Here is a 15,796-nt window from a genome sequence, read left to right as displayed (position 1 = left end):
GTCATTTTCTTTTCCTGTTTGTCCTGTGTTTTTCGTTTTAGGTTTCTCGGGATGCCTGATCTGGATTCTGGGCCATTCTTATGTTTACTGGGCGGCGCGTAGGGCCGGTGTTCGTCCTCCCGGTCGGCTTTTGGGCCTGGATCCGGACCTGGTACAGGTCAGATGGCTTGGTTTTCGGGGCTTGCGGTGGGAAGGTGTGCGTTCTGAGGTGGATTTTCAGGTGCATCGGCACGGTGCCCCGCACATTTTGGTTCTTCATGCTGGTGGTAACGACCTTTGTACCAGGCCGGCCAGGAAGCTGATTAAGGACATTAAATGTGATTTGTTACGTTTGTGGGACAGTTTTCCGGGGATGCTCTTGGTGTGGTCTGAGATTACCCCTCGGTTGTTTTGGCGGGGAGCGAGATCTGTTGTGGGTATCAATAGGGCCCGTAGGAGGGTTAATCGGGCTGTTTCTCATTTTGTGTCACAGCATGGTGGCCTGCTGGTGTCGCATTCTGAAATCGAATCTGACCCGGCTGGTTTGTTTGCCCGGGATGGGGTTCATTTGAATGCGGTTGGTATGGATTTGTGGTGTCTTGAGGTTGGGGCAGGATTGGAGAGGGCGTTTGCTGTGTGGCGGGGGCAAAGAGCTAGTAGGGATACAAGCTCATCGCCTGTGGCGGAGGAGTTCCCTGGAGAAGTTTGAATGATAATGGGAGTGGCAAGTTGATGGTTTTGGTTAGCGGTTAGAGTTAATGCCCTCCCTGTACAGGATTAACCAAAGCGTTAAGGTGGAGCTCCCCTATCCGACCCGCGGTCGCTTGGGTGATTGTGGTATCCGGCGGAAGGGGTAGTGTGAAGCCATTGTTTTGTGTTTAGGTTGGAAACCCTCAGCTGTTTGTACACAGGTGTACAGAAGACTGTATAGTATTTATACAGAAGTTATTATTAAAGTGTTTTTACAATAATTTATAAGATTTTAAATAAAGTTATGTCGAGACATTTGTTAAAAAAATGTCTCGGCCTTTTCTAAATCCAATCCTGCTGGTGTCTGTCTCTTATTTCGGGTTTGGGAAATGGGGAACCTCCTGGGTATGGGCAGTGCAAGGGTCATGTGTCCTGGCTGTCATTTCACAAATATTTAGCAGGTTTTAAATTGGCAATGCTTACGTTTTGCTGTTGGGCCTTGTTTGCTATCAATAATGAAAGAGAATATTAATATGAACATTTAAGGCTTTCACTATCTTACAAGGTAGTTTCCCCTGTGGTCGAAGAGGTTGAGCAGTTTGCACCCTCTCCTGGACAACTGGCCAACCTGTGGAATCCAAGCAGAAGTCGAAGAAGGGTATGTGGTGGGGTGAGAAAAAGATTCCTGAATTTCCTGTTATAATACCGATTGTTCTAAACTCCCTGGTGCAGAAACATGAGTGTCAGTGAAAGCATTGATACTGTACACCATATAGCATTTCATAAGGTGTTTTTTTATTAGTTACATTAGGTATGTTGTTAATGCCAATTTGTACTAATGGAATCAAAGGATACCACTGAGTGGGGCGAGATACAAGAAGCTTAGTCAATAATCGTTTTACCTCAGCAATTTTCCTCTCCACTTATCCATTACTTTGGGGATGGTGAGGTGCACTGATTTCCCAAAGGATCCCAGAGTTGCTTACCCATTCTAGGGTTTCCTTTGCCACAAATAGTGGACCTCCGTGCGAGTGGATAGTCTCGGTTGCTTACTAAGGGGGTAAGACTAGAGATCATGGTGTTTGCAGTCACACTACGCACAGGATATAACCAAGTGAAATAAGTACATGCATCATCACTTATAACCCTGTGATGGTGGTCCAATATGATCAATAAACAAAAGATCAAAATGATTATTTGGAATAGCCTTCTCAATATAAGGTAAAACAGAATGATTAGATTTATTCACTAGCGAACATTGTTTACAATTGCCTAAAACTTAAACAGTTTTTCTCATATTGGGCCGCCAATACTTTTTCTTTAAAAGTAGTAACACATTTTCCTTGCCATTCCAGGTGGCACATGAGAAGAGAAGGCTCCGGCTACCAGGTAGGGCAGGAAACACTATAAAAAAAGGAGACCTCCCCCTTCCTCCCCAGTGTTGTTTCCTGCCCTACTCAGGTAGCGGTTAGGTTGAAGCTTACCTTCTCTCTTTTTTTGTTTTTTCTCGGAGCCCCGGGGGGGCGTCCTCTCTCTGATAGTGATCCCGGTGGATCCAGGGTTATGCGGCAGCCTCGGAGGCTGTAACTCCGCGGTCATCGCGGCAACACGAGGCTCAGTCCTCGTTATACGCTGCCCAGAGCCCAGGGGGCTCACTGGGACGTGCATCCCCGGGCTCCGGTTCTCTCCGTCCCAGGGAATCCTCAGCGTCACGGCAGGAGAGTGCTCCGGATTACAGGCACTGTGAGCAGGATTCCATACCCGGCTGTGCCGGTTTCACGGCACCCGTTTTCATTAACTCCTCTCTGCATTACTTCCGGCACTGCGTCCGGGGTCACGAGAGGTCAATTGACGGGGAATTTCCGGATATGATGTTTCCGGGCCTGGGCGCCTAAATGCCTCTATAAAAACGCCAGAATGGGTAAGATCTTTCCTTGCTCTTCGTTCCTTTGCTGTATTATTGGATTTTCTACTCCTCTATTGTGCCTGCCTGTGCCTGAGGATTGTATATTGCTGTTTCAAGTAGGTGTTTCGCTCCTGGTTTGGAGGGAGATTTCCATTGCCTATTCCATTGCTTTCTGTGGTTACATCTTTGTGTTTTTTCTCCTCAGTCATGTCAGACAAAAATCCAGACATCCCTCCTGAGGCCTCCCCACATAGGAAGTCTGTGGGAAAAACGAAACACAAATCCTGCTCATCCTGTAAAAAGACCCTACACGACCCTACGGCCAAAATGTGCAGCTCCTGCTCTCGGCCTAAAGAAGTTTCCACAGCAGAATTTACCTCCTGGTTGAAGGGGGAACTTCAGTCTACCTTTGACTGTTTTCGAGCCATGGCAAGCTCCACTCAGGCGCCGGTGCCTCAGCATCAACCTTACCAGCAGGGTCCACCAAATGTTCTTCCAGATACCCTGGAAGATTATTCGGCTCCTTTTTCTGAATACGACTACCAGTCTTGAAATTAAAGCGGAAACCTTTTTCTTCCCAGTCGAAGAAACAGGGAAGCTCATCTCTGCAGTCAGATCTACTTTGAATCTACAGGATGACATACCAGTCTTAAAACCGGATCCTTTTCAGGGTCACTCTAGGAAACCGCAGACTTTTCCAGTTCACGATTCACTTTCGGCCATGATCACGGAGCAGTGGAGATATCCTGACCGGAGATTCTTCACGTCTTCCAGAATCAAAAAACAGTTTCCTTTTGATGGTAAGAATTCTGATGCCTGGGAAGTCCCGAAAGTGGACACCGCAGTAGCCAAGGCTACGAAAAAAACAGCCATTCTGATGGAGGACGCGTCCCATTTCAAAGACCCCATGGACCGGCGGGCTAAGAATGCCGCCAAAAGGGCTTTTGAAGCAGCAGCGGCGAACTTTCGTCCAGCCATTGCAATAGCGTCAACTTCTAGAGCCATTAAAATCTGGCTCCAACAGGCGGTGGAAGACCTTGCAGCTATTCCAGGGACTGAGCAGGTCGCAAGAAACCTGTCCGACACCTGCTTAGCAATTGACTTCATCTCCGATGCCTCCATTGAATCTGTCCGTGCATCTGCTAAAGCTACGGCCCTTTCAGCAGTTTCTAGACGAGCTCTCTGGCTTAAGTCGTGGTCTGCAGATAATGCCTCAAAACACAAGCTGTGCAGCATTCCGTTCCAGGGGAACCACCTCTTCGGCAGCGACCTCGACACGATTCTAGAAGCACTGGTTACCTCAGAGGAAAGGACCACCTCGTTTCAGGTCTAATTATTACAGAGCTCCAAGAGACAGGGAGTCCTACAGGCCCTCAACCTCCAATCAAGACTACCAGTCCTTTCGGGGTAAACCCTACGCAAGAGGTAGATTCCAGAGAGGAAGAGGCAGAGGCAGGGACGGTAAAACAGGAAGGTTCTGACGCCAGCAGGCTTCAGGTAGGGGGCAGGTTAACCGGTTTCATTCATGCCTGGGAAGAGATCACCTCAGACCCCTGGGTCCTTCGCATCATCAATCAAGGCTATGCTCCGGAGTTTACTCACCTACCTGCCCAGAAATTCCTGCTGTCCATGCCTCCCGCAGATCCTTGGAAAAGAGCGGGATTCTTCTCCACACTCAACAACTTAATTCACGAAAGGGCTCTAGTCCCGGTGCCTCATCAAGAAATAGGAGAGGGAACCTATTCCCACGTCTTTGTCGTGCCAAAACCATCCGGGAAATTCAGGCTAATAATCAACCTACAGTTGGTAAATGCCTGTATAAGATACAACAGGTTCCGGATGGAATCCATGAAGTCCGCCACAGAGATTATTTCATCGGGGGACTTCATGATCACTATAGACCTGCGGGATGCCTATCTACATGTCCTCATCAGGGAAGACCACCAAAGATTCCTCCGTCTGGCCGTTCCACTGCCTCAAGGTGTTCGGCATCTTCAGTTTCGGGCTCTTCCTTTTGGAATTGCTTCAGCACCACGGATCTTCACGAAACTCATGTCAGTGGTCGTGGCCTTCTTGAGGCAAAAAGGCATAAAGGTGGTCCCATATCTGGACGATTGGCTCCTAATAGCAGCCTCGGCATCATTGCTCCAATCCCATCTAGAGTTTTCCCTCAGGACCCTCCACAACCTAGGATGGTTAGTAAACTCTCTAAAGTCAAAGTTACTTCCAAACAGACGTCAGACCTTTCTGGGAATGATCCTCGATTCAGAAGTACAGAAGTTTCTCCCGCGGGACAAGATCCTAAGATTACGGGAATTCACGCATGCGGTCCTACAGAACAAGTCAGTGTCCCTCAGATCCGTCATGTCATTGCTCGGTCTAATGACCTCTTCCATCTCGGCGGTTCCCTGGGCACTGGCTCACGCAAGACCTCTTCAACAGTTCTTACTGGATCACTGGGATCGCTCCAGGACGTCCCTATACAAGAAGGTCCGGCTTTCTCCCTTCGTTCGGGAGTCACTCCGTTGGTGGCTGTCAGCCAAGAATCTTTCACAGGGACTCCCTTGGCAGACGAGAGATTGGGTGGTAATCTCCACCGACGCCAGTTTGACAGGCTGGGGTGCCATATTACCCAGGGAACCTGGTCTCCTCAAGAATCAAGCCTGCACATCAATCTTCTAGAACTGCTAGCGGTCTGGAGGGCTCTAAGGTTCCGGTCTCCAATCCTGCCGCACAAGTCCATCAGGATCCTTTCGGACAACGTCACCGTGGTGGCCTACCTTTCCAAGCAAGGTGGCACCAGAAGCAGACGCCTGCAGACCCTGACTGCTCAGATCTGCCGATGGGAGGAGTTCAGTCACTGCACTCTCTCCGCGGTTCATATCAGGGGTTCACTGAATCAGGAGGCGGATTACCTCAGCAGAAACTCAGTACCTCCGGGAGAATGGTCCTTAAACAAAAGGGTCTTCGCCTTCATCACAAGGAAATGGGGTACTCCTCAGATAGACCTGATGGCCACGCATCTGAACACTCAGGTAAAGGAGTTTTTCTCTCTTTCACCAGTCGGCCGTCCCCGAGCCCTGGAAGCACTCTCGTAGACCTGGGATTTCGATCTCGCATACGTTTTTCATCCGCTTCCCCTTATCTCCAGAGTGCTCCGGAAAATTCGGGGAAACCCTCAAAAAGTCATCCTGGTTGTTCCCTTCTGGCCTCGAAGAATCTGGTTTCGGACCTTACCACCTTGTCCATAGACAAGCCCATGCTTCTTCCTCTGGTGAAGGATCTTCTCGTTCAAGGTCCTGTTCTCCACCCAGATCCCTCCCGATTCAACCTCTCAGCATGGCTTCTGAAAGGGAGATCCTGACCTCCAAAGGATTAGCTGCATCAGTGGTGAACACCATTCTCTCCAGCCGCAAAAATACTACGGCTGCCAAGTACCAGAAGGTTTGGGAAACATTCATCGCCTGGTGCAATGTGCACGAAGTATCCTCTCCATCTATCCGTGAGGTGCTGCACTTTTTTCAAGATGGCTTTGATAAAGGATTACAACCTGCTACTATCAAGGTCCAGATCTCGGCACTGAGCAACTTCTTGGACTTCAATCTGGCTTCCCATCCCTGGATCTCCAGATTTTCTAAGGGGATGTGTAGACTTCGCCCTAGGCTCCGTCCGTTGATTCCGCCTTGGGACCTTAACCTCGTGTTGCACCAACTCACCACGTCTCCTTTCGAGCCTCTAGAGGATACCTCTCTAAAGCTGCTCACCTACAAGGTTGTCCTCCTAGTAGCCCTCACTTCCGCTAGGAGGGTGAGCGAGCTCCAGGCTCTCTCCAGAGTGGAACCTTTTCTCAGGATTCTGCCGGACTGCATTATCCTTCGTTTGCCACCGGAGTTTCTCCCTAAAGTAGTCTCTCCTTTCCATTCGGATCAGGAGATCGTCCTGCCTACTTTCTGTCCGGATCCCAAGAATCCCAAAGAACTGGAACTCCACTCGCTAGACCTGCGGAGATGTATCCTGTCTTATCTCTCACGTACGTCTGCCTGGAAGAAATCCGATTCTCTCTTTCTGTCCTTTGCGGGGACCCGCAAGGGCAGATCAGTATCCAGGGCTTCTGTGAGCCGCTGGCTTAAGGACGCAATCACTTTATGTTACATCTCCGCGGGAAGAGTACCTCCCTCCGGCCTGAAGGCACACTCGACCAGATCTGTCTCGACTTCCTGGGCTGAACTCTCCGGGGTGACTCCGTCTCTCATTTGCAAGGCAGCGACCTGGAGGTCGATTCATACATTCGTAAGGCACTACAGGCTGAATCTTCATCTCTCAGACGAGTCTCAATTTGGTCGTCGTGTCCTACAGACTGGAATCCTTCCCTCCCCATCTTGCTAATTCTTCTCATGTGCCACCTGGAATGGCAAGGAAGGAAAGAATTCTTACCTGGGAATTCCTTTTCCTTGTCCATTTCCAAGGTGGCACACTTTGTCTCCCACCCATTAAATTTACTTTGTTTGGCTATTATTTGTCTGAGTCTTTCTTTTTAACCACACTGGGGAGGAAGGGGGAGGTCTCCTTTTTTATAGTGTTTCCTGCCCTACCTGGTAGGCGGAGCCTCCTCTTCTCATGTGCCACCTTGGAAATGGACAAGGAAAAGGAATTCCCAGGTAAGAATTCTTTCTATCCCATCCTAAATGTGCTTGACCTAAGCCTGCATGAGCTTTTTGTACAAATTTCTCTCTCTGTAATACAGGTGGAAGGATATAAGATTGATCATTAATCTGCACAATGCAGTCTGGACCTTGTATGCATATGTAGTTGGATAACCAGGTGGATTAGGTCTGGTGTTATCCAGGCAAGCAATTAACTCTGCATCAAGACTAAGATACCAGGTGTGTGCTTGTGCGCAAGTTATCGCATGCACAGAGTATCATTGACTAACACTTTGTGCTAAAGTGTCTGCCAATTGATTACCAGCAGTGTGGGAGGACGTGCCAAGCTTCAGATGAGCTGGTTCATGTACAATATCAGTGTTAGGCTTTATCACCATATATACACTTATTTGTTTCCACAAAGCAATATGCTGCAGTGGCTTCCATTTAGCAGTTAGAAATCCATTAAAACGCCAAGTGGGGAGATCTTCTATTGCTGATCTAGCTAAATAAGTTGAATCAGTGACAATGAGGACTGGTCCTTTATCAAGTATGCTCTTTTAAAGCATGAGTAAAGGCATACATTTCAGCATGTTGAGCTGAGTGATCGCCTACATACAATTCCTAAGTCTTTGGTGGGGAGCCTGACATATATTTAACAATACCACAACCAGCAAATTTATAAGCATTTGGTTTAGCAGATTTAACAGCTGATCCATCTGTATAATATATTGCTGTGTAATGATCATTAGGAATGTTTTATTTGTAACATCGGAAGGTAAATCATCTAAGGATGATAATTTAACTGTGGATCTTCTACGATAGAAAATCAACTCAGCCAATGACTTTTCAAAGCTTTTTTTTATCTGGAATTGGTTGTTTTTGCAGCGCTGTCAAAGAAGCAAACAGGTGTGTGTGTAACGATAGTCTGTCCTTGAGCTAAATCACGGCTTTTCAGTAGGACAACAGAAACAGCAGTTAGTAATTTTTCTAAGGTAGTATATTTTCTCTCCACACACACATAATATAACAAATCCGGGCTCGACATCTCCGGGCTCAGCCGTTCCGGAGGCCTCGTGCACCGCACGGGCCGACCCGATGAAGGGATCGCCCAAACATCCAGGTGCCAGCTGCTCCCTCAGCCATCCGGTACCGCGCTTCCACGTATCCATTCAAAGTCCTTCCAGAATCTCCGCAATTTCTTGCTCCATATCTGAAAAAGAAAGCAAAAGCTTCTCCAAACCAAATCGCTCCAATAACAGAACAACCAGGATTTAGAAAAGCAGTTAAGTGACCGTTTACAAAATGGTTGCCACTTATATACCTTGATAATAACCCCACCCATAACAGCTTTGAGCCAATTAAATTAAATCACTCCTTATGCACACCACCTAGCTCTGTCAAGGCCCACTCCACCTAAGCTGCGCTGTTCCATGGGCTTCATTCATCAAACAACATCAGAAGACTGGTGGACAACTTCGAGGGGGCGGACAGAAAGAGGACCCCCCTCATGTTTGGATGTTGAAAAGGCGTTCAACAGAGTCGTGTGGAGACTCCTTTTTGGAACCTTGCGCTCCTTCGTTTTCTCGGGCAGAATTCTAAATGCAATGGAGGTATTATACCAACAGCTAAAGCTACAGGACAGGAGTTCCAATCAGACTGGTTTGGTATATCTAATGGGACCAGGCAGGGATGCCTGCTCTCTCCTCTCCTGTATGTCCTTTCATTGGAACCATTAGCAATATATATATATATATATATATATATATATATATATATATATATATATATATATATATATATATATATCAGACAAGAACATCAAAGCTATCCATACAAGGAAGGGAGGGTTGAAGCTCTATCTATATGCAGATTATATAATCATAACCATGGAGGCCCCAGAAACACCTCTAGACGCCCTTATAGATTAAATCAACACATATTCAAAATACTCAGGGAATACATTAAACACAGATAAATCAGAGATCATTTATAGAAATAACAAAAATAATGAAAAAAACAATTAAGGACAAATACAATTTTAAATGGGCTAGAACCCATATTAAATACCTTGGTATACATTTCTCCCTAAATATCAATAAACTGATTGAATTAAATCTACTCCCTTTTATAAAACAAACACACAACTCAAAGAACGGAAGAAGTTAGATTTTTTCTGATGGAGAAGGTCTAATATAAACACAAATATAAGTATTTGTTCTCCATGATACCACTAGCAATACCAAACAGCTATTAGGAATTTTATCTGGCAAAAAAAAACATGGATAAGTTTTCTAACCATATCTCAGACAATAAAGGGAGGAATGGGAGTGCCTGATACTACAACGCAAGTAGACTGGCACATATCATAGCTACCCAACACCACACATCAAAAAGGGTACCAACTTGAAACCGAAGCAACCAAAGCTTCCAATATAGAGAATCTTTTTTGGCAAACACGGAAACACAAGTCACCATCAGAAATATACCCTGAGATATAGATCTGTGATTTTTAAGTAATCTAATTTATTGTAAGAAGTTTAAGAAAAAATATAACTTGAGATAAAATATCTACCTTATCATTAGGAATTTGAAAATCACTATTTCTATCATTAGAAAACATAGCAGATCTAGATCTTAAAACATGGAAAAATAAAGGTATCCAGAAAATACCACATACAACGATAGAAGATTAGATTAAACCCTTCAAAGCCATAAAACAAGAATTCTTTCTACCTGACACCAACCGTTTTACTTATATAAGGCTTCACAATTATCTAACACACCTTCTTAAAGATAAACCAAAGGACATAAGGGATCTAGAAATTTAAAGAAAATACTATCCAGATGTAGAAATATTATTACCAGCCTAACAAAAAAGCTTATTTCCCGCAAAGAAGAAATGGGAAAGAGATCTGGATCGAATAATCTCCAAGGAAGACTGGATGAGAGCTCTAAACACCACATACAAAAATATCAATTGCCTCAATTTGAGAGAACTACAATATAAAATCTCGAACTGTTGGAGATGTGGTGTAAAAAGCGGAAATGACTTGCACATCTGGTGGAAATATCCCCGTATAAGGAAATACTGGCTAGAAGTTTTTAAAAACACGAGCAAACTAATAGAAATTAAAATTCACCCTAAACCAGATTTTGCCCCGCTACACCTGAACTTTCCTGTAATGACAAATAAAAAGAAATTGTGTATTCTGATCTTGGTCGCAGCCAAATTAAACATAGCAAATCAAAAAAAAATACTTTAAAATGGGAAACAATCAGGTCTCAAATCATATGGCAATGGACAATGGAAAAAGCTACAGCATTAAGAACAAAAATAAAACCCTTTCCGAAGGTAAAGGTGAGATAAATGAATAGAAATACTTTCACCCAATAGCGAGCAAAATGTTTAACAAAAGCTAAGAATCCTTATATAACAAAGGCATTTCCTTACCTTTTTAAAGTGTTGTTTATGTCTTAAATATTGAGTCTGTGTAATGTTTGAATTAAATAATGTTAGTTTTAATGCGATAAGAATATAGCACTTCAATTGTGAACAAAACACCCATCAAAAGTCTATTAATATATTTGAAAGAAAATTTCAATCATAGTTACCAATCATATACAGAACAGGAATTTTGACTTTTAGAGATGTGAAACAAAGCAGCTAATCCTGAATATAAAAGACTCCCTGAGAAATAGGGGAAACCTATAAAATCAAAAACACACTCAAGAGACAGCGCTTGGATGAATATAAAAATAAATATTTTAATAAATATAAAAAACACATATACACAACACAATAATAATAAATACAAAGAAAAATAATTAGACACATTATATATACAAAAAATATATATTAAATAGTCAATACAAATTAATACATAACTGTCACATACAAGTAGTAGGAGACACCGTGGTCAGGTAGGACTCCAGGACAGAACAAGTTCAGACAAGCCGAGGTCAGGATTCAGGAAATCAGGATAAACAATAAACGTAGCAGAGGTCAGGATTCAGGAGATCAATGTAGTCAGGCAAGCCAAAGTCAAAACACGGGAATCAGGAAAATAAACGCTATCTGGGCACTAGCACAAGGCATAGACAACCATCAGAAGGCAAGGTATAGCTGGACTGAGGAGCTTAAATAGGGTACCGCAAAGGAAGTTTGTGTTTGTGGCGTAATCTCCCTTCATAAAGACCTGTAGTGCAAGCGCTGAAGCAAGACGCCGTGCAGCAGGAGGTCTGCTTCTCCTGCGTGGCACTTCAGAGGACAGCAGTGGAAGTGGCTGTGAGGTGGAGGGGGGTCTCCCTCTCCTTCGTGGCGGCTGCTGCGGAGGTGGCCGTGCGGTGGAGGAGGGTCTCCCTCTCCTACGCGGCGGCTGTTGTGACAGCGTGGGAACCGAGGACAGGTGAGTAACAATAACAAAATACATATTCAAATAATAACCATGAGACAAATATGTAAAAAATTATCAAAAACATTAATAACAATCAAAATAATCCAAATAAAAATCTGCTCAAAGTGGCTTCTTCAACCCCCAATAGGGGTAATTAATAAAGGAAATATTCACCACTGAGAGAATTATGCCTGGCCAGGCTAATGTCAAATGCAGGACGCGTTTTGAAAAAACGTCTTCAGCTGTGTGTGTTGAAGGTTAGTTTTATGTTAGCTCAATTCTTTTACTACAAAGTGTCTACACTTTGGTTAATTCCCAGACTACAATCTGGGAATTAACCCCCCTCATCATCTGTATCTATAAAACAGGAACTAAAAGAAAATAGACAGAAAGATACTACAACATTTTTTTTAAAAATTAAAGAAAGAGAAAATGGAAAAGAGAAAATAAAAACAAAAAAACTAATAAATACAGAATAAGAGTACTCACATGAGAAATAATACCACTAATGATAATTTAGTGGTTATTTAAATAAATATAAAATGGTCAAAGATGAAAAAAACATTCTCTGGAAATAGCTTCTCAAAGAAGCTAAATTGAACTGACAAGCAATAGAAAAGAAAGAGTTCCTCCAACTTAGCGCTTTATATAATATAGACTCCACAAGATAAAATAAATTAAAAAAACTTAAATTTCAGCGTGTACGGGTTGTTCAGCGGTCTCAATTAACGTCTCCCAAATGCAAATACCACACGGAATACAAAAGGCAAAGAGAGACATCATAGTGCAAAAAACATCACTGCATCCAATAAAATTGTAAAACCCATACACAGTCTGCTCACCATATTCAGAGTCAAATTAAAAATGTAAGCTCATAAAGCACTCTTAAGGCCCTTTATGGAGAATAATCACTCAAGATAGCGTATATAATTAAAAGTTTTAAACAATGTATTAAATACATCAAATAAGTTGTTTTTTTAAAATCAAAACACTTAAAATATGTTATAATAAAGTGCTCAAATAGGCTCACTGGGACGCGTTTCATCAGTCCATGACTTCCTCAGCCAGATTGCACAAATTATTGGTTATCATATTTTAGTTATTTTTAGTGCAGCCCTTTTTTAACCTCTTTTGATTTGTCTACTAAATTGAGCCCCAAAAAGGGCAAAACATGACTACCACAAACTTTGACAAAGACTGGTGGTAGAACTAGTGCATGGAAAGAGTACCAGCATTTAAAATACCCTGGGGTGTCAAATCTTTAAAAATACATGGTTTGGTGGGGTAAATTGCATTGGCACACTTAAATGATGTTCCAAATAGCACATAGGGGCAGAGTTACCAGATTTGAAAAAAATGGTTTTGAAATAACAAAACGCCACTTGTACTTATTGCCCCATAATATGCAGAAAAAAGCAAAAAACATTGGTGTTGTGGACATGGATTGCGTCGTCCATTATTAGTGATTCACGTCACAGACGCAACATCTGTATCTCCCTTTGGATAAACCACTCCCCTAACTGTGGCATATATTACAATATCAATTAGTTCTATTGTTTATACTTCTATTGTTTAAGAAGTGCATTACCTCTACCAGCAGGTAGCACTAGAGAGTGAGTGATGTGTACATCTATTGTTTATGTAAGACCATAGATAATGGCTACCTACATGAAAAGCCATGTGGGCTATACCAGGAACAATGGGATATCAGGAACTGCAGGAAGACGGGGGAGGAGCGGAGGAGACTGGAAGGACAAGAAGGAAGCAGCATGGCAGAAGCTAAGGGAGCTGTGAAAGTTTGCCAGAGAAAAGTATGAAATAGAAAGCTGCTCTTCCATCTTGGGCTAGTTAAGCGCCAAGAAGCTAGGACTAGTTTAGTGCCTAGTATTGTAACTAAGAATTAGAAAACTACTACTGAAAAAATCCTTTAAAGTCTTCTATATGATCCTGGTATCTAGAGCCATTTTGGAAACTGAGCACCAAAGGAGCCATTTGATATGCTGATACTCTCTGAAGTTAAGTACATATGTTATTACAATGTTATTAGAATATAATTGTTGACTGTCTGTAACTTTGTTATGGTAACCTTTTTCGATATATTGTTTTTACCGCTAGAGGTATTAATAAAGTATATCATTATATATCATAACATCTGTTGGTATTCGTCTTTACATAATTTAACTGTATTCCTGAATCAAATTTATTGTTGTATTGTTAGATGTGTTTTGTCTAAATTGTGTATTTAAATATTAGCATAATTTTGCATAAAACAGGCCACGACCACAACAATTGGATATTTCTAAACTCAGGACAAATAGTACAATCTATTTAGCAGGTTTTTTCATTCGTTTTTATAGACGAGTAAAAGATGTTTCAAGTAAAAGTCTTTTTTTAAATTTCCATATTCACCATATTTTCATCTTTTTAATAGTAAATGATCTGATACAATCAAAATAATGACATCTAAAGAAATCCCTTCCTGTCCTGAAAAAAACTATTTATAACTTGTGTGGCTTCAGTTAATGGAAAGAAGAAAATTACAGCTAAACGTGAGCACCTCAGAAATGTTAAAACAGCCATTGCCACTAAGGGTACAAAACAAAACAAAACAAAAAAAGCCACTCTCATGAAGGGGTTAAAATCTTCCCCAACCATGTAGCCATCCTCTCCCCAAGAAGATTAGACCCTCTTGTAATCTTGTTCAGGTGCAATCCATCACGACTATGCAGTGCTGATGGAACAAACCACAAGGACGAGTCTATTCTCAGTTTTAACAAAAATTCTGCGTGCTCTCTCTGCCTCTAATTACCCTGATACACAAGGGTTAACTTTGAAAGACGTTTACATGGTATAGTATATTATTCACATTTTATTTTATTCTCACCGTTTTCTATATCCTTTTCTGGATATTCAAAGCCACATTTAAATTGTTAGTTTCTATTACCAAGTCGCTCACCTGTTAGCTCTATTATCTGAGCTATAATGCCACTGCACCTCCAGAGCTGCAATGTAATGTGTCCATGTGGTAAATCGGTATTTTCCATGGGATCGTACTTGTATAGGTGAAAGATCTTCTGTCATTTCCAAGATGTTAGACTCATAATATTCATCTTCGTCATCATTATAAACATTTGATAACCGCATCTGTTTTACGGGTTCCTCATTGCAATCTTCTACCTTGAACTGAGCTGACATTGTGCCTGGGAGACACATATTACATGTGTTACATGTGTACATAAAAGGTGATAAATGCAATAAAATATTGGGTTTAACATGAAAGACATAATGGAAGTTTTATGGAATATTCTAATTTTTATTTGATTTTTTGATAATGTGCTTCTAATAGAATAGCTACCATATCCAAATGTTGATATATGGTTTGATGGGGTAAACTGAACTGGGCAGCTTTAAAGATCCAAACCCCCAAACACCACAACAAACCCATGCATAGGTGGCATCACTGTACTCAAGAGAAATTGCTGGATACATATTGAGGAGTTGTTTGGCAGTGACAAATGCCAAGAGCTGTACATTCATACCTGAAGTAATATGTGTTACAAAAAAAACTACCACATACTTTGACAAAGTAGAATTAGTGGTTGGAGTGTGTCAAAATACCACCTTTTGAAGTATACAGGGGTGTCTAGTTTTCAAAAAGTTAAGGTTTCATGGGATAAAAATTGAATTGGCATGGGCGCAAGATGACCAGATTTAATAAATCCACATTAAAAACCTGAATTGCACATATCCCAAGTATGGTCTTTTAGCCCCAAGAAAACCAACAAACCTATGCATTGTGGTATCATTGTACCCAGGAGATGTTACTGAAGACATATTTGGGTGTTTGGTAATGGTATATACCAGGAACTGTAAATACACACCTGAAAAAAACACCAAAAAAACATTTGACAAAGATTGGTACTAGAATTAGTGCATGGGAAGTGATAAAATACCACCGTCTGAAATACCATGGGATATCTAGTTTTCAAAAATATATGGTTTGATGGGGGTATGTCCCAAATTTGGCCTTTTAGCCCCCAAACAACCCAAAAAACCTATGCATGGGTAGTATCATTGTACCCAGGAGATGTTTCTGAAAAAAAAATTGTTATTTTATCGCAGCATCACTCAGCAGATTTCCCTTCCTTTTTCCTATTTTCGCACAAAATTAAAATGGATGT

At 42.2% G+C, this 15,796-nt stretch overlaps 1 protein-coding gene across 1 annotated transcript in view; it reads right to left on the bottom strand.

Annotated features, from left to right (window-relative positions):
* Positions 1 to 15,796, bottom strand: part of F8 (coagulation factor VIII) — a 694,472-nt gene that overhangs the window by 527,287 nt on the left and 151,389 nt on the right. The window contains exon 8 of the mRNA XM_053474021.1: positions 14,572 to 14,815. Within this exon, the coding sequence (XP_053329996.1) occupies positions 14,572 to 14,815 (244 nt within the window). The remainder of the gene's footprint in view (positions 1 to 14,571; positions 14,816 to 15,796) is intronic.

This window comes from Spea bombifrons, chromosome 8 (genome assembly GCF_027358695.1).
Source record: "Spea bombifrons isolate aSpeBom1 chromosome 8, aSpeBom1.2.pri, whole genome shotgun sequence".
NCBI lineage: Eukaryota > Metazoa > Chordata > Amphibia > Anura > Pelobatidae > Spea > Spea bombifrons.
Note: the sequence above shows the minus strand (reverse complement) of the source record. Positions and strands in the feature narration are given on the sequence as shown.